At 36.2% G+C, this 22,500-nt stretch overlaps 3 protein-coding genes across 9 annotated transcripts in view; 1 reads left to right on the top strand and 2 right to left on the bottom strand.

Annotated features, from left to right (window-relative positions):
- Nucleotides 1–3,584, bottom strand: part of senp6a (SUMO specific peptidase 6a) — an 18,250-nt gene extending 14,666 nt beyond the window's left edge. For 5 of the 7 annotated variants that reach the window (XM_060882982.1, XM_060882985.1, XM_060882984.1 and 2 more), the window contains exons 1-2: nucleotides 3,431–3,584; nucleotides 1–64 (exon numbers count right to left, since the gene is read on the bottom strand). The exon at nucleotides 1–64 is cut by the window's left edge and continues 30 nt beyond it. In XM_060882982.1, the coding sequence (XP_060738965.1) occupies nucleotides 1–64; nucleotides 3,431–3,461 (95 nt within the window). In that variant the 5' untranslated portion in view covers nucleotides 3,462–3,584. Of the gene's footprint in view, nucleotides 65–3,077; nucleotides 3,166–3,430 lie in introns of all 7 variants that reach the window. The other 2 variants (XM_060882986.1, XM_060882989.1) reach the window with 2 other exon arrangements.
- A 1,456-nt stretch (nucleotides 3,585–5,040) lies between these two features.
- On the top strand, nucleotides 5,041–7,580 carry LOC132854997 (carbohydrate sulfotransferase 12-like). Its single transcript, XM_060883690.1, has 2 exons — nucleotides 5,041–5,129; nucleotides 6,452–7,580. The coding sequence occupies exons 1-2, from the start codon at nucleotides 5,041–5,043 to the stop codon at nucleotides 7,578–7,580; spliced, it is 1,218 nt and encodes a 405-aa protein (XP_060739673.1).
- Nucleotides 7,581–13,723: 6,143 nt separating this feature from the next.
- LOC132854996 (GTP-binding protein REM 2-like) overlaps nucleotides 13,724–22,500 on the bottom strand; it is a 12,278-nt gene continuing 3,501 nt past the window's right edge. The window contains exons 3-6 of the mRNA XM_060883689.1: nucleotides 22,035–22,345; nucleotides 20,858–20,931; nucleotides 17,825–18,002; nucleotides 13,724–14,516 (exon numbers count right to left, since the gene is read on the bottom strand). Coding sequence (XP_060739672.1) covers nucleotides 14,218–14,516; nucleotides 17,825–18,002; nucleotides 20,858–20,931; nucleotides 22,035–22,345 — 862 coding nt within the window. The 3' untranslated portion in view covers nucleotides 13,724–14,217. The remainder of the gene's footprint in view (nucleotides 14,517–17,824; nucleotides 18,003–20,857; nucleotides 20,932–22,034; nucleotides 22,346–22,500) is intronic.

Below are 22,500 nucleotides of genomic sequence, written 5' to 3'. Positions count from 1 at the left end.
GAGAGGGAAAAACTCCAGCTGTGCTTGAACCCTCCATCTCTGCTGGCTTCTGATCTATCAAGAGCTTAGACAGATACAGAGAAGATGAATATCATGACGGCAAAAAATAAAGGCACAGACTTGCAGACCTATGCTGAAAGCCCACGCGCACACAGGGGCTGCTTTATATGTCAAACCACATGACGTTCAGTAGAAAATGAGCACAGATGGTGTCTCGCTTTCATTCGCTGATCAAAAGCAGTCATCTATTTTGTATATATGTATGAAATCCCTGGCCAGGAGCATTTTTCTTAAGAGCTGTTTGCGACTAGTGATGTGCAAGTAGTGCATTTTCTCTTCTGTGCAGGTTTTACACCGGTTCTGCTAAATCTTCAAATCTGGTCAGAAAATATCGATTCTAATCCCATGTTTGTTTTAAATCGATCCCTCCAGGAGTTTTTTGTGATTGTTGTGTACCAAAATGCTTGATTTTTTAATTTATGAAAACTACTTGAACTGCTGAAATTACAAGCATGTACGAGAGACTCCACACACAACGTTCTTATACGTTTAAAAGAGCGAGAAAGGGAAAAGGAAAAAAAAGAAGGACAAGACAGCACAGCTTAATAACCTTTTTGTATCCTCCCAAATCGCACCACCCAAGAGATTATATTAGTGCAACATTATGCCCCTAAAATAAGTGTTTTCTTATACTCCATATTTTATTAATAAAAAATAAGACTGAAAGATTTTCACAATGCCTGTTTCTACTGACAAAGCTTTTCTGGACAAACCTTAGCTACTTTCCTTCTAGCTACTTTCCCGTCACTGTGTGCTGTGTAAGAAAAGAAAGAGAGAAAAAGAAAAAAAAAAAAAACATTCTGCTGCTTTCTCACATTAATACAGACAAAATCGCAGCCGTAAACTCGGACGGATTTTTAGCGGTGCAGAGCAGCAGCTTGGAAATGGCTGTGACGTGACCGCTGGTTAACACGCAGTCTTCTGTCATTATTTCTTACTTGTTTTGTTGTTTGCCAACCGAAAGAGAAAAATATGTAAACGAGAACGGATATCAAATATCGGGAATTCTGATAGGAGGAGACACAAAAACGCACTCTAGACAGAATGCAAATACTGCGTAAAAATATTGTCAAAATATGTTAATTAGCGCATGAAATCATCTAGTGACTTTCAAGCAGATTTTAGCTGCTTTCCAATGAAAGTAGAGTAAAGTGCCTATTAAAACTCTGACAGGAAGCCCGTCTAAACCAGCGTTTTCCGACCGGAACTCGATGGATCTTGATATTTTGCACGTCACCTTTAAATCACACATTGTACCTTTGACCGACGAGCCCTCGATCTAGCACATAATCCACAGTTTAACCCATATCCAAGTTTAAAATGCAGCAATGCCAGCTAACGAAGAGTTACAGGAAAAGCCTTGGACTGTGTTACGTTTTGATAATAAGCGTAAACATCTTGCATTACGTCATTATCCTGCCTAAACATTACACTTCAGAGTTCATAGTCAACGAAGGCCGTATTAGTACAAGTAACTAAAGTTACACAACTTCAAATATCAGTTAAATTCAAGTTTCAGGTGTGTTACGTTTAAACCCGAAATGTTTTGCAAGACTCAGTGAGGAGTAACATTTTTGGCTGCGTTTTAATCAGCTCCTTAAATCGGTAGTCAGGATCAGGAAGTCAGCTATTTTAAGGGATGTCGCACTCCTTCGCAAAACACTGGAAAGTTTGCGCTTTAAAAGTAAATAAATAATCAATTCCCATAGTGTACCATAAAAACCAGGGAACATCAATCCTCACTATGTTCCCTGAAAGAAATGACATACTAAATCTTGCCCGACTTCATCGACAAATACGATAACTTGTTATTTTTGTCATAGCTTTTTAAACGAATGTTATGTTAACGTTGTTCGAGGTCCTATATATGGTTGTTTGAGTAAATCCACCTACAATCCTGCTTAAAAGCACCATGACGGAAACGTGTTTCATTCAGCTAACTAACTTATATGATGTATAAACATTTTTACACCTTTGGCGTTTACACCAGAGATTGAGGACAAAAATAGACACCGTCCAGAACCGAGAAGCTGACAGAGATGCAAACTATGGTTAAAAAAATAATAATATCCCAGCCATGAAATCATGTGTCTGGATTTCTAATTTGGCCACATTTTATCAGACTATATAATATTAATCATTATTATTATTATATGAGTGATCATTCTCACTAAATGTACCAGGCCTCATTGCATGACATCCCAGGACTCAAATAAATTTAAAATGTCTCATCAAGGCACAAGTTCAGAGATGAGTCTGATCAGTCAGTCCGTCTAATCAGTGCATTTATGATATAAACTAAAAATGTGATGAGACCAAACATCACCAACCTCTGTGTAGACTTCAGCTAAAGGTTATTGTGTTTAAAAAGCAGCTGAAGTGGTGAATACAAATAGGAACAGCGGCTTGGAGAATGTAGTAGAAAGTTCTCGAAGAAAAAACAGTTTTGTTTTTGTTTTATTTACACTTTTTTTTTTTAATAATAAATAACCTGCAGACATAGCTATAAGCTAAGTTAGCCAACCATTCAAATCAATCAGTCACTGGACTTTAAATTATACACACAAACACATCATTTATAATAAAATAACTCTTTAATTTCTTGAATAAACATAGATTGAAGCTAGACGACATTTTTAAGCCAAACAAATCTATTTAACGACGATTCGATCTATAATTCCAAGCTACTAGGCCTTTATTACAGCTGATTTGGGAGCTAGCTGTTTTTTAGCATTAGCATTAGCTACATATCCATCCACAAGCTAATCGACTTTCTTGGGAAGTTTTTTTTTGTACGTTTGTTTGCTTGCTTATTTTTTTTTTTTTAAATAAGCAACTAATCGATTCGTTCTTTTTTTTTGTGTGTATATGTATATTCCTGTGTGTTTGTGTTTATCTTAGCGAGGAAGGCTCACTAGCACAGGATTGAAGCTAGCTGGATAAATGTCATAGCCTGGGACCTGAGGCGCTTTAATCAAATGAATAAATAAATAAATATAAAACAAGCCGTACTTCACCTGGGAAATAGTGGTGCATTGAAGGGTATGTGTCACAGATATAACTCGAATTCTTCACGTTTGGTGGAACAAATGCACCTTTTTACAGCTGCAGTTAGTTTAAAAAAAAAAAAAAGAAAAAAAAAAGCTTAAAGCAAACAATCAATGGATACCCCGTTGACTAGCCGAGCTAGCATAGACGTTAGCTTAGCATGCTAAAACTAGCTCCACGCACAGCTAGCATTACAGACAAAACAGCCCTAAGCCGGACAGGATTAAAAAATGCATCTAGGTTTCTCCTGGACCGCCCTAATAAACTACGCTTGGCTTATTAGACGTGTCTGGAGTAATATTTAACTAGAGTAAACACTGACCTTCGATAAAAACGCTCTTCTTATTAGCCATGTTGTTTATTCCATGTTGTTGCCGATTGAGGCTGTTTGTGTCTCTGAGCCACACCGATATTGCTGAGAGAAAGCTGACCAAGTGCAAGAGCAGCGACACGCCGTCATTAAGTCACATTTCAAGAAAAAAGAAACCTCAGCATTTTACTTAAAATAAGAACATAAAGCACTCAATGAATATATTTCATCCCTGTTTGGTCAATTACTCAGGATACACTTTAATAAACAATTTAAAATATCTTGTATGGACCAGGTCCAAAAATTGCTATTTGCACCTCAAAAAAAAAAAAAAATCATATTATCTATATCTATCATACTATCATCATATCTATCTATCTATCAGTCTATATATATATATATTTTTTTTTTATGACATAATATTTCTTTAGGTGATACGCTTTTTTATTTTAACCCAAGAAGTTCATATATATTCACTATATGTCCAATATATATTCACTATATTCACTTTTTTATTTTAACCCAAGAAGTTCATATATATTCACTATATTCACTATATGTCATATATATTCACTATATTCACTATATGTCCACTACATTCACTATATGTCCAAAAGATTATGGACACCTGACCAACACACTCCTGTATATTTATATATAAAATAATGCTGCTAAAAGCCGACACTCTACTGGGCAGGTTTTCCACTAGATTTTGGAGTGTGGCTGTAGGGATGTCAAGTCAAGTCACGAAGCTTTAATTGTCGTTTCAACCATATATAGCTGACGCAGTACACAGTGAAATGAGACAAAGTTTCTCCAGGACCGTGATGTGCTACATACAGTAAGACAAAGACAGAGATAAGGACTTAATAAGTAAGTCCTAGATACATAAAGTGCATCTGTGCAGCCTGGTGCAAACAGTGCAGGACAAGACAAAAGGACAGAAAAACAGTGCAGGACAGAAGACAACGATACAGAAAGACAGTGCAGGACAAAAGACCACAAGACAGAAAGACAGTGCAGGACAAAAGACAATAAGACAGTGCAGGACAAAAGACAACAAGACAGAAAGACAGAAAGACAGTGCAGGACAAAAGACAGTGCAAACAGTGCAAGACAAAAGACAATACACAAAAACAGCACAGACCAGTGTAAATACTATATGTCCAATCAATATTGCGTGTGCAGAAATACTGGAATGAACACAGTATTATAGCAGCAGTTACATGAGGTAATGTAAAGTATTCTGCAAAACAGCAGTCAACTCAAATGTGAAAGACAGCCTGTGCAAAGAGCAAAAACAGCATGTAAACAGTTTTATATGGTGGTGCTGTAAACATGGATGTATATTGGAAGTCATTGCAGTCCATTGCAGTTTACTGTGTGTGTGTTTGTGTGTGTGTGTGTGTTGTGCTCTGTACAGATCAGTTCAGTTATTAATGGCTTGTGGAAAGAAACTGTTACACAGTCTGGTCGTGAGGGCCGAAGGCTTCTGTACCTTTTTCCAGATGACAGGAGGGTGAAGAGTGTGTGAGGGGTGTGTGGGGTCATCTACAATGCTGTTGGCTTTGAAGATGCAGCGTGTGGTGTAAATGTCCATGATAGAGGGCAGAGAGACTCCAATGATCTTCTCAGCCATCCTCACTATTCGCTGCAGGGACTTGCGGATGTGTTCATTCATCCACATAGCATTTGTGAGGTCCGATGACGGGTGAGATGATTGCCGTTCCAGTTTGACAAAGGTGTTTAATGGGGTTGAGATCATAGCCCTGAGTTCCACCACACCAGACTTGACAAACAATGTCTTTGGTTTAGAGCTTGCTTTGTTATCTTGTTACACAGCATACAAAGACACACAGTTGTGTGCTTCCAACTTTGTGCCAACAGTTTACTAAAGACCTATATATATAGGTCTTTATATATAGTACATATATAGAGTCCATTTACCCAAACAATAATTTTTATTTTTTGGTCTAAAATAATTCACTAAACTCAGCTAAAGTTAGATGCTAGAATGCACAAGTAAATATGTGGATAATCGAGAAAGGCCTGTTCTTGCAAAACAATAAAAATTCTTTTACTCAAATTGGAGCTTTTTGACCCGAGGTAGTTCGGATAAGCGGTAGAAGATGAATGAATGAATTTTATAATTTAAATAGTATTTTTAGATATATTTGACTATTTTGAGATGGAAATTTTCTTCTTCATTGGCAGCTTATTTTTTGAAAGAAGAAAAATGTTCAGGCATCAAAACAAAAACATTTAAGGCTTAAAAATAGTAAAATATGTTAATTTTGTTATATGTTATAGATTTGATTTGTTGTCATCTTATAATAAGAAATAGTAGATCAATTTGATTAGATTCAAGATATTTCTTTTGCAGTGCTGGAACTGGAGACTTCTTTCAAAAATGTTCAATAAACATCTATTTACAGAAATATTTACCATTTTATTTAGAGTACATTCTTTATTTGTTATGCAACTTTCTTGTAGCGAATCGACAACTGTTTAAGACAAATTTAGGGCAAAAGTCTCGCATTTTTGCCACAAGGGGGCGCCAGAAGCTTTCTTTATTGCTCTTAATTGACACTGAGCGACATAAAATTTACAACACATTTTACTACACAATTAATTACACTGAAGAAAGGAATTGAAGACAGTGAAGTGAAGCGAGTGAAAACATCTTGAATCAAGAGAGTTAATATTATTTCTCTTTAACTAATATAGATCATTAAGCTTAGACATTTTATGACATTTAATAAAGACATTTAATAACATCTTATGTTATTAAACAATAAGATAATATTGAAATAGAAATATTACCTCAATTAGCATAATTTCTGTGTATGTACCTTTCCGTAAATAACGTATAGGTTATGACTTTGATTTATAGAATAGAAGATTACATTTAGCAAAAAAGAAATGTTTATCTTAAACACAATCATCTGACATCACACCTGACAAGTTGAACAAACTCCGCCCCTAATTAAATTCTTTAGTTTATAGCTGTTCTGTGTGCTGAGCCTCTTTCAGAATAAGATTCTCTCAGCTACCAGACAAAATGAGCAAGTTTAAGAAATTGTACTTAGTTTTGTCAATACTGGGCTTTGTTTCTTTGATGATTTTTACATACAAACAAAAAGAAAACGGAACTGCAGAAAAAACTGATGCAAAAACTAAGACAGAAACTGAAACCAGAGCGAGGCTGGACAAATTCAAGGACAGGAGATGTGAGGGAAAGATCTGCACGAGCCCGGTGTCACTGGACCTGAAGCACAGACAGTACTACAGAAAGGTACTGCTTTATAAACAGTGCAAATCTAACAGTAACTTGGACATCACTGGCAAACGGAAGTCATTTGATAACATCCAAAATGAGGAGTTGCACAACCTACTTGTAGATGACCGGCATGGAATAATTTATTGCTACGTTCCAAAGGTTGCCTGCACCGCATGGAAACGGATCATGATTGTTCTGAGCGAGAGTCTGAAAATGTACGGTGTACCTTACAAGAACCCTCAAGACATCCCCATCAAGGAAGTTCACGGATCATCTCTAAAGCACCTTAACACATACCCCAAAGCAGCGATGAAACAAAAACTTCAGACCTACAAAAAGTTTATATTTGTTCGAGATCCTTTTGTCCGACTGATTTCAGCATACAAAGATAAGCTTCAAAGCCCAAATCAGATATATTATGAAAGAATCGGGATACAAATATTAAAGCAGTTTGGAAATGTCTCTAATCCACCAGCATCTGTAAAGCAAGCAAACGCTCAGGGCATTGTTCCTTCTTTCAGCGACTTTATTCAATATATTCTGAGCCTCCCAGCAAGAGATTACGCAAAGTTTGATGAACACTGGAAGCAAACAGTTCACATGTGCCATCCCTGCATTATCAATTACGACTTTATTGGGAAGATGGAAACCATAGAGGAAGACGCTGCTCAGCTGCTGCGATTACTTAAAGTCGATAACATTGTTAACTTTCAACCGTACGAAAAAAGGAAAGCCAACGCTGATGAAATGAAGACCTGGTATTCCAACATTCCCACAGAGTGGAGGAGGAAACTCTATGATATTTATAGGTCAGATTTTGAATTGTTTGGGTATGAATATCTTTACACTCTAGACGATCTTTATCTGGAAAACATTATCTGAATCATGTTCATCGCCATCAAGATCTACAAATTTATTACAGGAGACAATACCAATGAAGGTTTTTCTGTTTTTAAAATTGCTACATGACACTATGCTTCCTTTTAATAAAAGAAGAGTGTAAGTATGTAAATTGTTATTGTTGCATGAGGTTAAATGAGATTAGATGCTGGAATAGACAATTTCATGCTGTATATAACCTTTGTACCTGATACTATTGTCTCAAGTTTTGTAACTGATTATTCTTTCTAAGGATTTCACCAAAATTAGTAGTAGAGCGACCTTTCTGAAGAATAAAAAAATGCTTAAAAAGATAGAATAATCATCAGTGTCAAATTACAATGTATAAATATGAGGTGGAGAAAAAACTTTAAAAAAAAATAATAATAAAAAAATAAAAAAAACCCTCATATGAAGCATTAAACTGGTGGAAAAACCTGGTTTTCCAAAATGACAATAGAGTGCAGGAGAAAACTCAACGATAAATATAAGGTGGATTTAGACTCTTGACAGATTAATAGCTTTAATGGTAGTTGCAGCATACAGTAAGTGTGTATACACCTACGTAAATTTGTGTGGAATTTGTTGAAGCACCCCTTGATTGTATTACCCCACTCGCAATATTGGCCACATTTTCCCACAAGTACTTTAAAAAAATAAAAAAATTCAAAACCCCTTAAATTGTTATGCTACCGAGTTTTAGTTGGGCTCTAGCTAGTTCATTCAGAATCACTGATTTCCATTAGTTTAAGCAAATCCTTTGTTGACATTTAGAGGTATTCTTTACGCCATTGTCATATTGAAATTACTTACCTTCTAATTACTTTTTATTGTTTCAGCGCATTAACTGACAGACTTTGCATAAACGTCGACTGGTTTTTCGGGATGTTCATGAATAAAGATTGTACATATGGGGCTTGTCTCTTTTGTTAAAAATACATACCATTAATTCTTATTCTTACCAATATGTAAATTTCAATCGTTTCGACTTGTGAGATTTTGAGTGGCACACAATATTGAACCTATTCCATAATTTACATTGTCCAAAACATTTAAATATTTTAAACAAGAAATCAGTAAGGTAGATCAGCAATGATCGCTTTAACCACATTAATGTTTGTAGCATTTGTTAACTATGTTATCTAAACTAGACTTTACTGATGGAAAACGTACTTTGCTGGTACTTCAATATTGGTGTTAAAAAAAAGAGTCTGTACAACATACAGATGTGAAAAGAGTGCGTTTTATTCTTACATTAGGTTCAACATTGTGTACTAGCAAGTGTTTAGATGTATTTTTAACACTTCTTAAATAGCATTATAATTAAGTTGTCATTTACGCAAGCACAATGTTTATCTTTCCAATAAATGTCACCATATTTTGGTAATGAGTCTTCAGCCTTTGTTTCTATAATTGACACAATCATCTTGTCTTTCTTAATGACTGTAAATTTCTTTCAATCCTATTTATTGTTTCTTCATTTCTGTTCTTCTCACGCCACTCCAGTAAGTAATGGTACGTTGCTTTTATTAATATGTTATGCTAATATGTTTTTAATAAGCTTATGTTCTATAGCTAAAATGTTTTCCACTTCAAAGAATGTCACTGGAAAAGTTGGACTAGTCTCCAAGCTACACCATAAAACACTGGTGGTTTTTTTTTTTAAATGTAAAAAAAAAAAACATCGCTATTCGAGTTGTTTACAAGGAAGAAGCCAATATGTGAGAATTGATTGTTGTAGGAGATGAAGCTGCTGATTTATTTCACCAGAAATAAAGCTCCACCTTGTCATTTGATTAGGTTGCCAGTATTTCAGTATGCTTTGAGAGCTTGAACTATCCTCCATGGGTCTATAAACATATTAAAATCATAACAAATTAGTATTATCATAAATAATAAGTTAATAAGAATAAATCATCATTATTTGATGTGTACAAACATGTTACTGTGTAGTCAGTAATGTTAATTGAAACATTACTAACTCTAAATCTGCAATAGTAATATTTTTGCTAATTAAGCTGGGTGATAGATTTGATTAAATGAGTTTCTTAAAGTTGCTTTTATTTACCGGGCCAGTTCAGTTCCACGGATGTTTGAAACTGAGACCATTTCTGTAATAGACTAAACAGACAGATTTTGATAAGCACATGTATTTGCAATAGATTCATTTGGGTTTTTTTATATGTTATTCTATTGTGAAATATCTTAGCATTGACGCACACACAATTGTTCACTGAAAAAAATTACAAAAATGTGACGCACTCCAGGTGACATAACTCACTTCAGCAATGAATAGTGGGTGGATTTTAGCTCTCAAATACTCATTTACAGCATGTTAGCAATTTTTACATTTATTTGACTGTATATGTTGTTTATTTATCTTTCTTGTTCTATACATGTTTTTGTTTTTTAAATCCACTAGCTAGCCTATGCTCCTGGTTGACAAGAACAAGTGTGATTAAGCTAACATACTTAAATTACGTACAAAAACGAAAATATTTTATGTTTGGGTTTTATATCACTGAAAATGCATCAGTAAGCAAGCTAAAATTTGCTGAATCTAGTTTTGTTGAATCTAGTTTCCATATAGAAGATTACAAGACATAAAATTTAAAACTAATTCTAGACATTTTTACTCATTTCATGAAATGAAATAATCTTTGTCCTTGTATTTCTTTCTCGAAATAAACAAAATGATCTGCCAGAAGAAAAAAAAAAAATCTTAAATGTAGTCAAACATGTTTTAGTTAGTAATAGGATTAATAATCTTAGGTTTTGTTTACTGTAATCTTATAATAGGATATAAATAAATTAAAGAATTAAAAAAAAGAGATATCTTTGCTCATTTTAAGCTTGAAATAAAAGTCTTATAATAAATACTTTTGCTACTGCTAATTATTTTTCTAGAAAGAAGAGAAATGATCGACCAAAAGAACAAAAATGTAAAGCTTTTAGAGGTATGCATATTGAAATTACTTACCTTGTAATTACTCTTCATTGTTTCAGCGCATTAACTGACAGACTTTGCATAAAAGACGACTGGTTTTTCGGGATGTTCATGAATAAAGATTGTACATATGGGGCTTGTCTCTTTTGTTAAAAATACATACCATTAATTCTTATTCTTACCGATATGAAAATTTCAAAAATGAACAACAAAAGAACAAAAATGTAAAGCTTAAAGCTACTCAGATATGATTAGAATTAGGTTTAATAATCTTGTTTGCTTTTATTGTAATCTTATAATAGGAAATAATAGATACATCTGACTCCATTTGCTAATATTACACTTGCCATTTTCTTCTGAGAAAATATAATGCTTCAGGTGTTTGTGTCACACTCACGGTATTTACTCCACAAATAGGCACCAATTGATCCTTTTTTTTAGATCACGACTCCATAATCTACAACAGTGGTTCCCAAACTTTTTACAGAGCCGTACCCCCCACCCCCCCACCCCCCAATTGTGGTCACGACCTTTTTTTTAAACATGCATTTTAAACACATGCACCTTCATAAAATAACTTATTTGATCAAACACAACTTTACTATAAAAATCATATATATTTTTATGATTTTTTTTTTTTAAGTGACACCGTATAATGAGATGGATGTGCTTGCAATGACTTGTATAACTCTGGGATGTTTGGTTGTATCGGAGACAGTTTTAGTCATAAATCATTGTCTATGCAGAGTCTTTATACTGGTAAGTAGGTAGGTATAGTTTGTGAATGGAAACTTACCGATCATTGGACAAGACAACTGTCATTAAAGATATAAAGGTGAATGAAAGGTGTCTCGTCCGATGATGGTAAGTTTCCATTCACAAATTATACCAACCTCTTCCGGGTTGTCTGACTTATTAATGTGTTTCCGGTTTTGTTAATTTGGTTTGGGTTTTGTTAATTTGGTTTGGGTTTTGTTAATGTGTTTTCGGTTTTGTTAATTTGGTTTGGGTTTTGTTAATGTGTTTTCGGTTTTGTTAATTTGTTTTGCACTTCCCGGCCACCGTAGGTAAGCGCTGAAAACCCACTTTCACACAGGTATGTTGTCGAGAAGGGCAGTAATGTTTTCAAAGTGCGATCTGCTAAGGCAGGATAATCTGCATGCAAAGCTATCCAGAAATCTGCTAGTGATTTTTGTGTAAACTCAATTTTCAAAGCGCCACTCGTAGAGATTTCAATGAGACTCTCTTGCTCAGAAATGGGCAGGTGTGCTGTGGGGTGGCAGAGAATAGATGGCGAATCCATTCATTCATTCATTCATTCATTCATTTTCTACCGCTTATCCGAACTACCTCGGGTCACGGGGAGCCTGTGCCTATCTCAGGCGTCATCGGGCATCAAGGCAGGATACACCCTGGACGGAGTGCCAACCCATCACAGGGCACACACACACTCATTCACTCACGCAATCACACACTACGGACAATTTTCCAGAGATGCCAATCAACCTACCATGCATGTCTTTGGACCGGGGGAGGAAACCGGAGTACCCGGAGGAAACCCCCGAGGCACGGGGAGAACATGCAAACTCCACACACACAAGGAGGAGGCGGGAATCGAACCCCAAACCCTGGAGGTGTGAGGCGAACGTGCTAACCACTTAGCCATCCACCAAACCACCAAAATACCATCATAAATATACCGGACATAATCCAGCAGATGAGCCAAACCAGCTACATCAGTCTATTCGTCGATTTCTAAAGCGCAGAAATCGCTGGATTTTATGCGAAGCAATAGTTGTTTTAAAACATCTTCTGCCATATCAGCGATGCGACGTGAAACTGTGTGTAAATTACACGCGATACGTAAAGGCGTGCACTTATGCATGACACTTGAGTGGACACAGATTTTTGTTTACCGCAGATGGGGTAATTTGATTGGATGTCATGAATTTGATCTTTTATGGCACTAACTGGCTACTTTGCTGTGAGTACACTTGAGTGGACACGTCTTTATGTTTAGTCTGAGAAATGTCTGCTTGAATATTAGGTGCGGTATAATTACATTAACAGTACACGTCAGCATTTTGTTCGCGTAACCCTCTGTCACGTGGCATACCCCCCAGGGTACCCCGGGTACGCGTACCCCAGTTTGGGAACCACTGATCTACAAGAAAGACGTTTCTGTGGATGATTAGTGAGGTTCTGTCGCCACCTAGCGGTTTACTCGACATTGTGAACTCATCATTTCCCACATCCCTTTTCATGAAGACAGAAAACACTATGTTTAAATATCGACGTGAATAATTTGTGAATGAAAAAACGGAAAACGCTCTGAATTAATTATTAATAATTGATAAAACGATGCTCTAAATACTTTAAGGTGAGGTTCTTGATTTTTATTATCATTTCCAAAAATAAATCTGTAGCTTATCTCTCAGTCATACCTTTCTATTTTTACCTGTTATTTCTAAAATGATTGAAAAGGAGGAAACTAATAATAATAAATCTCATTTTATATATATATATATATAAAATGAGATTTATTATTATTAGTTTCCTCCTTAAAATATATATATATATATATATATTAGTTTCCTCCTAATATATATATATATATATATATATATATATATATATATATATATATATATATATATATATTTTCCCCTGTGATGTGATGTTTCCCAGTTTCTATGACTACTGTAGCCAGGCAACGATCCTCTGGTTTACAGGAACTTAAACTGAGACAGCAGTTCTGTTTCTTGATATTATCTGCATCACATATGCTCACCTGACCTTCTCATATTAGATTAGGTAGGCCTTATTCAATATCAATATTTATTTGGAAGACACATTACAAAAATTCTAAATAACATTAACTACACACTGTTTATTAATTTCTTTTATTAATTAATTTATTAATTTTAGTGTGTGTGTGTGTGTGTGTATGTGCGTTTAAAGTATTTAGTATAAGAATTATTAGTTCCTGACTATAAATAGAACATAAAAATGTATAAAATTATTTTTATAATATTATGTTTGTTTCACATTGCTATTTTTACTACTTACCAATCGGATCGATCAAATCGACCCACAGAGCTTCATCAAGAGCTGACTGCAGATCAAGACTGATGATATTGACTTTTAAATGAAGGCACAGAATGCTATCTTGACTTTTGCGAAATATTTTAATGCACCTCTGAGTAACGGAGAATGGACCTTTGGGATTTAAGAATGTAAGTTCTCACACGTACAATTCAGCGGCACAGTCAGTAAGGTGATTGCAATCTGTTAAAAAAAGGTTCATTCTACTGTTTGAACAGAAAGCTGATTTCCCCAGGATGCTGGAGTACACAAATATAGCAGGATACCACAAATACTCACAGTAACTGGACTGCCTATACCATTTGATTTTTTTTGTATATAATGGAGCATGCAATCTACATTTGTTCATTCAGACAAAGGTCTACAGTTTTACCTCAATCACCTGGCCTTAGATATTATTAAGGTAATTTATTTTACTTTTTAAAATTCATTTCTGTACTTCTTACTTTCATACACCTCTCTAAAACTTGTTTCTTTCTAGGCTCTGGTCGTTTAACGCTCCATTGTCAATCTTACTCCTCTTTCTCTCCTTCTTACTTTTGTCTCTCTTTGTTTTTCAGCTTCTCTACCACTCTATCAGTCTATGACTCACAAAGCTCCAAGATCATGACAGGAGCGAGATTTCTGCCTGAAGAACTTTCCGCCGTCGCGCTCTTTTTCTCGAGGATAGCGTGGTACAAGGTTAGACAGAAATCGCTTAGCCCTTGTGCTCAGGCTCTCACGCCGACCTCCTGTCGCTCCATCTGCCCCGATGACCCCTAAGGATCCCAGGTTTTCTCCTCGTGCTGCCCGCACAGCCAGCTCCAGAAGCTTGGTGGTGCCGTGGTCCAGAGATGCAGACAGCTCCACATAAGGAGACTCATAGAGTGCAGCGTTGGATCGAGCCTCTGTGAAAGAAACACAGTAGTAATCGCTTTTGCTAATAAATTAGGGCTTTGGGTTTAAAGCTTAGAATTCCTGTGCTTGTCATTTTGCCAACTCAAGCAAGTTTCAAGCAAATGCAAGCATTTTTGTCGGGAACAATCTGATTATAATCCACTATTTTGGGATTTCTCAAAATAAACACATTTGCACAGACATTTTAGAGCAGCTAGCGGAAAACTACCGAATCGGTGAAATTTCAAGCACAGAATTCTTTCTTTAAACTCCTACCAGTGGAAACACTTATGTAATTACTTTCAATGATAAAAGTATTCGTGTTCCACACGCATGGATTGAAGATGGATTTCGGCTGAATACGTGTTGTCATGAAGTCACATGACATGCCTTGTGAAAAATCTGTGGAAATTTGTTGTAATTGCAAGTTCGTTTTCATACAAGCAATCGCAAAATTGTGAATTTCTAGAGGGACTGGTTTAGGTTAGTGTGACAATTGTTTTGAAATCCCATGCTCCCTTCTCTCCTTGTGAGTCATCATCACTGTGCTCTGTAAACACTACACAGTGAGAGCAGGGTAATAGATGTGTGCCTTTCCAGGTGAAAAACCTCATTATAAAACGTCACATCATCCCTGACACACACACACACACACACACACACACACACACACACTCGAGATATTCTTAAATCCTGTTATAGCAAGGAAATGGGGAAAAAAATACAGGGGAAAAAGACTAGACAATTCGTGTTTGAAGTGAGAACATTATGATTTCCTCCGAATGCAATTAACCTTAAATGTCATTCAACAAGCTGTAGATGGATTTATGTGATAATGAGAATGACGATACCGTCATTACATACTGTATTTTTTTCTGAAATGCAGACACATTCTGATCCTCCCTAATATGACAGAATACACAGATGAACACACACTTACTGATAATGTAGAGTTAAGATTACATAAAAGACACAGTCCTATATGTACGTTCATGTTATGTATGTATAAGTGTATGCATTTGTTCTCTCTCTCTCTCTCTCTCTCTCTCTCTCTCTCTCTCTCTCTGTCTTTGGTTTGGTGTGAGTGTGTGTGTCTGTGTTTGCATGTCAAACTCTCTCTGTCTTGGCTTGGTGTGTATTTGTTGTGTATATATGTTGGTCATTGTTTTTCCTTGCATGTCTTTTCATTGTGTGTGTGTTCGAATGTGAACGTGTGTGTATGTGTCTGTGTGCACGCACATTTGTGTGTGCATGTGTGCGTGTGTATGTACGTGCGTGAGTGTGCGTGTGTGAGTGTGTACAGTAAGTGCATATGTGTGAAGGGAAAAAATCATTCAGTATGAAATCCTCCCACACAGAGTAGGTACTACTGTCCTCCACCATTGTGTATGTGTGTATCTCTGCTTTCACTAATCTGCCAACATCCAAACCTACATCCTCCAGCAGTGTACCTCACACACATACACACACACACTAATCTAATCCAATTCTGTTATTATTTATTTAAATATTTATACACACACACACACACACACACACACACACACACACACACACACATATATATATGTGTGTGTGTGTGTGTGTGTGTGTGTGTGTGTATATATTTTACTTAAATTCAGTGTTAAATTAGTGTTTATTGTATTTGTTATTAGCTTTTATTTTCCTTTATTTTCCTTTGGTCTTGTTTGTTGGTTCATTGTTAAAACAGTCATGTAATTAATCAAACATTAAATGTTGAGAGAGAGAGAGAGAGAGAGAGAGAGAGAGAGAGAGAGAGAGAGAGAGAGAAAGCTTTAAAGAGTCAGAAGCAATAGTAAGGTGAGAGAGATTTGATGGGCAGAAATCGAAAGAGATTGCAGTAAAGAGTAATGGTGCTAGCAGAAACCTCCAGGCATTAATCAAAACCAACACAAAGGTCAAGCTACACACAAAAAAACTCAATTTAAAGAACCATATCTTCTAGAAAATAAATCTACATGTGATCACATTGGCTCTGGATCAAGGCTTAATCTCTCTACTTCGTCCAATCTTAATCTCTCTACTTCGTCCAATCGTAATCTCTCTACTTCTTCCAATCGTAATCTCTCTACTTCGTCCAATAGTAATCTCTCTACTTCGTCCAATAGTAATCTCTCTACTTCGTCCAATCTTAATCTCTCTACTTTGTCCAATCGTAATCTCTCTTTGTCCAATCGTAATCTCTCTACTTCGTCCGTAATCTCTCTACTTCGTCCAATCTTAATCTCTCTACTTCGTCCAATCTTAATCTCTCTACTTCGTCCAATCTTAATCTCTCTACTTCGTCCAATCTTAATCGCTCTACTTCGTCCAATCTTAATCTCTCTACTTTGTCCAATCTTAATCTCTCTACTTTGTCCAATCTTAATCTCTCTACTTTGTCCAATCTTAATCTCTCTACTTTGTCCAATCTTAATCTCTCTACTTCGGTTTGTGTTGTTAAAGATTTTAAAATGTTGGTAAAAATTTTGCACTCTGTGGGAAAAAAGTTGTGTTCAGTAATTTCTGTAGCAACTGTATAAAATATATAAAACTGCAATAAGAAACACTTTTAGGTGTTATAGCTTCAGTGTGTTTTGTCACAATCCAACGGTTAGTCCAACAGAGACCTACAAGTGGAACATAATAAGTACTGTAAGTAAGTAAGACTTTATTTATTTATCCTAAAAAGCTTTTCACACTTGAATAATTAAACCTGGATCATTATTCTAATTCCAATGTAAACGCAATCCTGTGTTATAATTATAGGTCCATTTTTAAACCCTGGTTTTAACCATCCTATTTGCAACACCATCAAACACGAGGGGATAAATACAGCGCGTGAGCGCTTAAAATATCATCTTGTCTCGCGTTTTCGCATCAGTGTGAAAAATAAACCAACAGGTCTTGTTGTACTGTGCCGGAGCAGACACTTTCACATCTTTGTACTTTTTTGTAATATGTTGTGTATCCGACTTCCGCTAATTTTTGTGTCTCACGTATTTAACCTTCCATGATGTTCAGTATTTAGCTATTCAGCTATTGTTGTTAGCCGTTGCTAGGTCCTGACTTTCACATGATACGAGTCACGTGCTGTTCAAGTTCTGATTTCTTTTGCTAAGCCAAGAAAAGACTGACTTGAAGTAAATAAATCCTGTCCTGAAAATAGTCTGGAGTAATTGGTTTTGTTTTCAGTAAGAGATGATAAAAAAAAAACTGCACTTCTCTAAATGAAAATGGATCCCACATATAGCTTTGAAAATAACCCAAATATATAGTATCTTTCCAAATCAGCATTGAGAGGTTCTGAAGGACGTACCCTCCGTGCTGACCTCACGTGAGCGCACCAAGTCGCTCTTATTGCCCACGAGGATGATGGGAGTTTGAGGTTGGTTTTCCCTGAGAAGGAGGCGGAGCTGAGCCGTGCGGTGAAAGCTGCGCCGGTCTGTCACCGAAAACACCAACACACATACTTCACACACCAGCATGGACAGATCCTGTTGGAAAAACAGACAGGCAATTAGCATACAAATTAGCATTGGTGTCCAAGTAATGACTAATGACCGACTAATAGATTGTAAAAGAGTATGTGGTCAGTCTGATTTAAGAAAAAATATTTATAGTGCAGATAAATTTCAGATTTCATTCCATACTTTAACTACTTGATTGAATGATGTAGTGTGAAAGTGATCAATTCTTGGAGTATTAACATAAACCAGTTACATTGTGAAATCACGTGAGGATGTTGGCCTTAATGGGGACAGCTATAACTATAGGAATAAATTTTAAATTAAAACAAGCATGCTAGAAAAGTGCAGTGGTAATGTGGCTGTTGTAGAACCCCAGGCACTCATTCACAGCACAACACAATAATAATAATAATAATAATAATAATGCATTTTATTTCATAGCGCCTTTCAGAACACCCAAGGTCACCTTACAAGCAATATACAGGTAAGACAAAACACATAAACAAACAGCATATATATATATATATATATATATATATATATATATATATATATATATATATATATATATATATATATATATATATATATATAAAACGTGCATTTAAAGTCTCAATAAAACATGTTATAAGAAAGGCTGTATAAAAAGATAAGTCTTAAGACGTGTTTTAAAAGTCAGCAAGCACTCGCTATTGCGAACATCGAGGGGAAGAGAATTCCATAAGCAGGGGGCAACATAACTAAAAGATCTGGCACCCATAGTAGTAAGTTGAATCCGAGGTACCACAAGAGAAATTGAAGATGAAGATCTGAGTGCACGTGAAGGAGTGTAAACCTGGAGAAGTTGAGTAAGGTATTGTGGTGCAAGATTATGAAGTGCCTTATAAGTGAGTAGCAGGATTTTAAACTGAACTCTATATTTTACTGGAAGCCAATGCAATTGCTGAAGAACCGGAGAAATGTGATGCAACTAAACAACTAAACATGCATGTAGGACAGCAGCACACTACCCACACTGTATTTACATATTTATCTGCACTTCATTTACACGCTTTATCTATCTGTTTGTCTGTCTATCTATCTGTACTGTATGTCTGTCTATCTGTCTGTTTCTATCTATCTATGTCTGTCTGTCTGTCTGTCTGTCTGTCTGTCTGTCTGTCAAGATCCAGCTCGGACTTTGGCCACGTGCTTTTGTTTATGTTCTGTGTTCACGTGTCTGCCCCACCCTTGTCTCTTCCTCCCTGCCTCTGCACACCTGTTCTTCATGTGTTAATTGTCTTGTGTATTTAATCGTGCCGCGTTACCTATGGTGCCGCTTCCTTGGTCTCGTCCCGTGTTGCATCTTGTTCCGTGTCTTTGTCCCTGTTTTGTGTTTATTAAGTTAATACATCAGTTTAATTTAGCTATCCTGCATCTGGGTCTGTTTCTACCCCGCATCGCTGACACTATCTACCTGTCTCTCTGTCTGTCTGTATCTGTCTGTATATATCTGTCTGTCTGTCTGTATCTATCTGTTTTATCTGTCTGTTTATCTGTTTTTTATTCATGGTTTATTCAACTTTTTATGATTTTGTGCCTTTTCATACGTTTTAGATGGAACTGCTTTCTCTTACAGCTCCTCGTTCACATGCAAAACAACACACCAACAAAACCCCAACAATTCATGTAAAAAAAAAGGAAATTTTCCACAATATTATTGACTTGTGTGTGAGTTTTTCATACTGAAAAACATTACAACAAACATCACAACTATGACAAGATTTTCTGAGTTAATTTAAGCTTAGGAAATCTCTTCGATCTTAAAGAAGAAATCATGGAACGATTCTTGCGAAATCCAGGAAAAATCAAATAACAGGAAACATACTGTTTGTCTAGGAGTGGTGTGTCTATATACTTTTATCTTTCTCTAATGCCCAGCCACAGCATGTTGTCCTTCTCTACACCACACATTCACTACTGACTTTTAAGCAGGTTTCCTCTATGCCTACACCTTCCTCCAGAGACAAATGTCATTACCGGCCCACAGAGTGAAAAGTGCTGTTTTACTATTTTGTTTATTAGCGTTGCATCATATCGCTGACCAACAAATCCTAAGTACAATCCAAGCAAAGCTAGAGTTAGGAAATGACTCTGAAGCTTCGTCCTGCAAAAACTGCAGCATCTCTACCCTTCTGAACACATCATTTAGAAATAATCAGAATTTTGGAATTTATAACAGGTTAAAATATGGATAATTAATTAAATGTATACCCCACGACCCGGCCCTGGATAAGCGGTAGAAAATGGATGGATGGATGGATGGAATTAAATATATAAGCTTACTGAGAACCTGGAAAAACTCTGGTCGTCTCATTCCGGTGTTTATTTTGCACTGAACTATGTATAGTACGTGTGATAACAACAACAAAACAATCAAATAAAAGAGAAAAGTTTGCAGAAGTCAGAGAATTGTTTTAAACTGCGGTTTTTCTATGTATATTCTCATCGACAAAGAAATCTGTGAAATCCCGAACACTTGCACAGACTGAAACCTTATTTAGGAGCGTGGTTGAGGACCTACTTTGTCTAATGTATGTCTGGTTTGTGTTAATAATTTTGTATTTGTTTGTATATTGGCAATTTTTAACATTAATTTATTTAAGATATTTAACAGCTAGCATAAATATAATGTACAATTTTAATTCGAGAAAAAAAAAAAACTAAATATTAATTAAAAAAAAAGCTTAATCTGTCCTGTAGGTTCAAAATGAACACTTTTCCTAATGTGTTGCTGAAGCTTCGAGTGACAAGCAAAAAAAAAAAAAAGGAAATGTAAGACTAATATAAATCTTGACCTAGCATTCAGAAGAACAAGATACGTAGATGTATTAAAATCTCACCTGTCTCCAGTTATCAAAGATAAAGATGGTGCTCTCCTCGTTGTCCACGGTAACGGTGCGAACGTAGCCCTCGCCTGTGAGACAGACACACACACACACACACACACACACACACACACACACACACACACACACACACACCCGGGTGAGAACAGCTCCTGAGAGACTGCTGTTTTTTTTTTTGTCTATATCTCGACAGAGGTGCTTATGTAACTGCAATAAGACCTCCACAGAGTACAAGAAAAAAAAAATCAAGCTGTTGTCTGCCACGCTATATTAACAGTCAAGGTCATGCTTCTGATTTCTGTTTACCAAGTGCTTGTGGAGGCAATAAGAAAAAACAGAAAAGCATTAAACAATGTTTAATAAAAAGAAATAAAAGACTTGTGCAGAGAATTGTTCCACTGAATAATATCATCGTCATCATCCTCGTCATCATCCTCATTCAATTCTTTAGTATCATTTAGGATTAAATGTTATGAGGTAAAAAGTCACAATGCAAATTGATGTCCATGTGAGTCCCTGAGTTATTAAAATTATGATAATGAATCATTTTATTTAATCATTTTTATTCATTTATTACTAGCTAATCTAGACTCTAAGTGTCTAACACTTATCCTATGCAGGGTTTACGTGGAATCTTAGGAGTCTTGGTGGACATCATAGTGGAACCCTGGACCAATCTCAGGTGTGCACACTCATTCACAAATTCCAGACAATTTAGAGATTCCAATCAGTCTACATGGCATGACTTTGGACTGGAGGAGGAAGCAGGAATACAAGAAAGATGCCCCTAAAGCACTGCAAACTCCACAAACGCCAATTATTTATCAATAACAATGATCAGGACCTTATTACAATTACGCTGTTTGGTGGAATCTCAAATGGAGTGTTGTTTTTTGTAACTGACTGTAATGTAGTGACAAATGTGTGTGTTAAGGCTAATAGATAAAAACCAAACCGAACCGTTCAGATTAGCAATAAATTCACTCCTCTGTTAATTTTCTTTGCAATCCACACAAGAAAATCGCTAGAGCAAGTGACCTCTGATAAACCTGTAAATAGCTAAGCGTAGCAATATTCTTGGTCTCTAACCGTAACAACAGTACTAACGTATATGCAAAGCACTATTATCGCTCCATCTTATGATTTGCCGTAGTGAATCAATTTGATGTACCATCTGAGTCCACAGATGCAGTTCTGTCTATTTCCCCTGCGAGGGCGATAGCGAGCGACGTCTTCCCCACGCCGTTCTGGCCGAGCAGGGCGATCCTGAACGGTCCTCCCTGTTTTTCCTCCACGTAAGCACCCGCAGCCTCATCCTGAGCTGGGACGAAGCTAACTGGAGGAGGCGACGTTGCTTCAGTTACACCGATTCCTGGCGTCCAGTCACAGTCATCGTTGACTGCTTCTTCTCTTCTGAGCTGATATTTGAACGGAACCGGAGTGCTTCCTCTGCGGACGGGCGGGGCGCTGGAAAGAGTCATGCTATGCAGATTGAAAGAAGAAACAAAAAAACAGAGCAAGATGTAGCTTTCATTTATTTTTATTTACTTTTTTTACGTACACTTTTATGTTTTTCAACCACATAACAAGTGTTACTAGCAGTTAGCCAACTTGCTTACGATAATGGAACTGACCCT

This window comes from Tachysurus vachellii, chromosome 12, assembly GCF_030014155.1.
Source record: "Tachysurus vachellii isolate PV-2020 chromosome 12, HZAU_Pvac_v1, whole genome shotgun sequence".
NCBI classification, from domain to species: Eukaryota; Metazoa; Chordata; class Actinopteri; order Siluriformes; family Bagridae; genus Tachysurus; species Tachysurus vachellii.
This window is presented reverse-complemented; position numbering and strand designations above follow the sequence as displayed.

Coding starts and splice junctions, on each gene's coding strand:
- LOC132854997 (XM_060883690.1), top strand. CDS start 5,041: ATGATCTTCTCAGCCATCCTCACTATTCGCTGCAGGGACTTGCGGATG. Junction 5,130..6,451: donor TTTGTGAGGTCCGATGACGG/GTGAGATGATTG, acceptor AGCCTCTTTCAG/AATAAGATTCTCTCAGCTAC.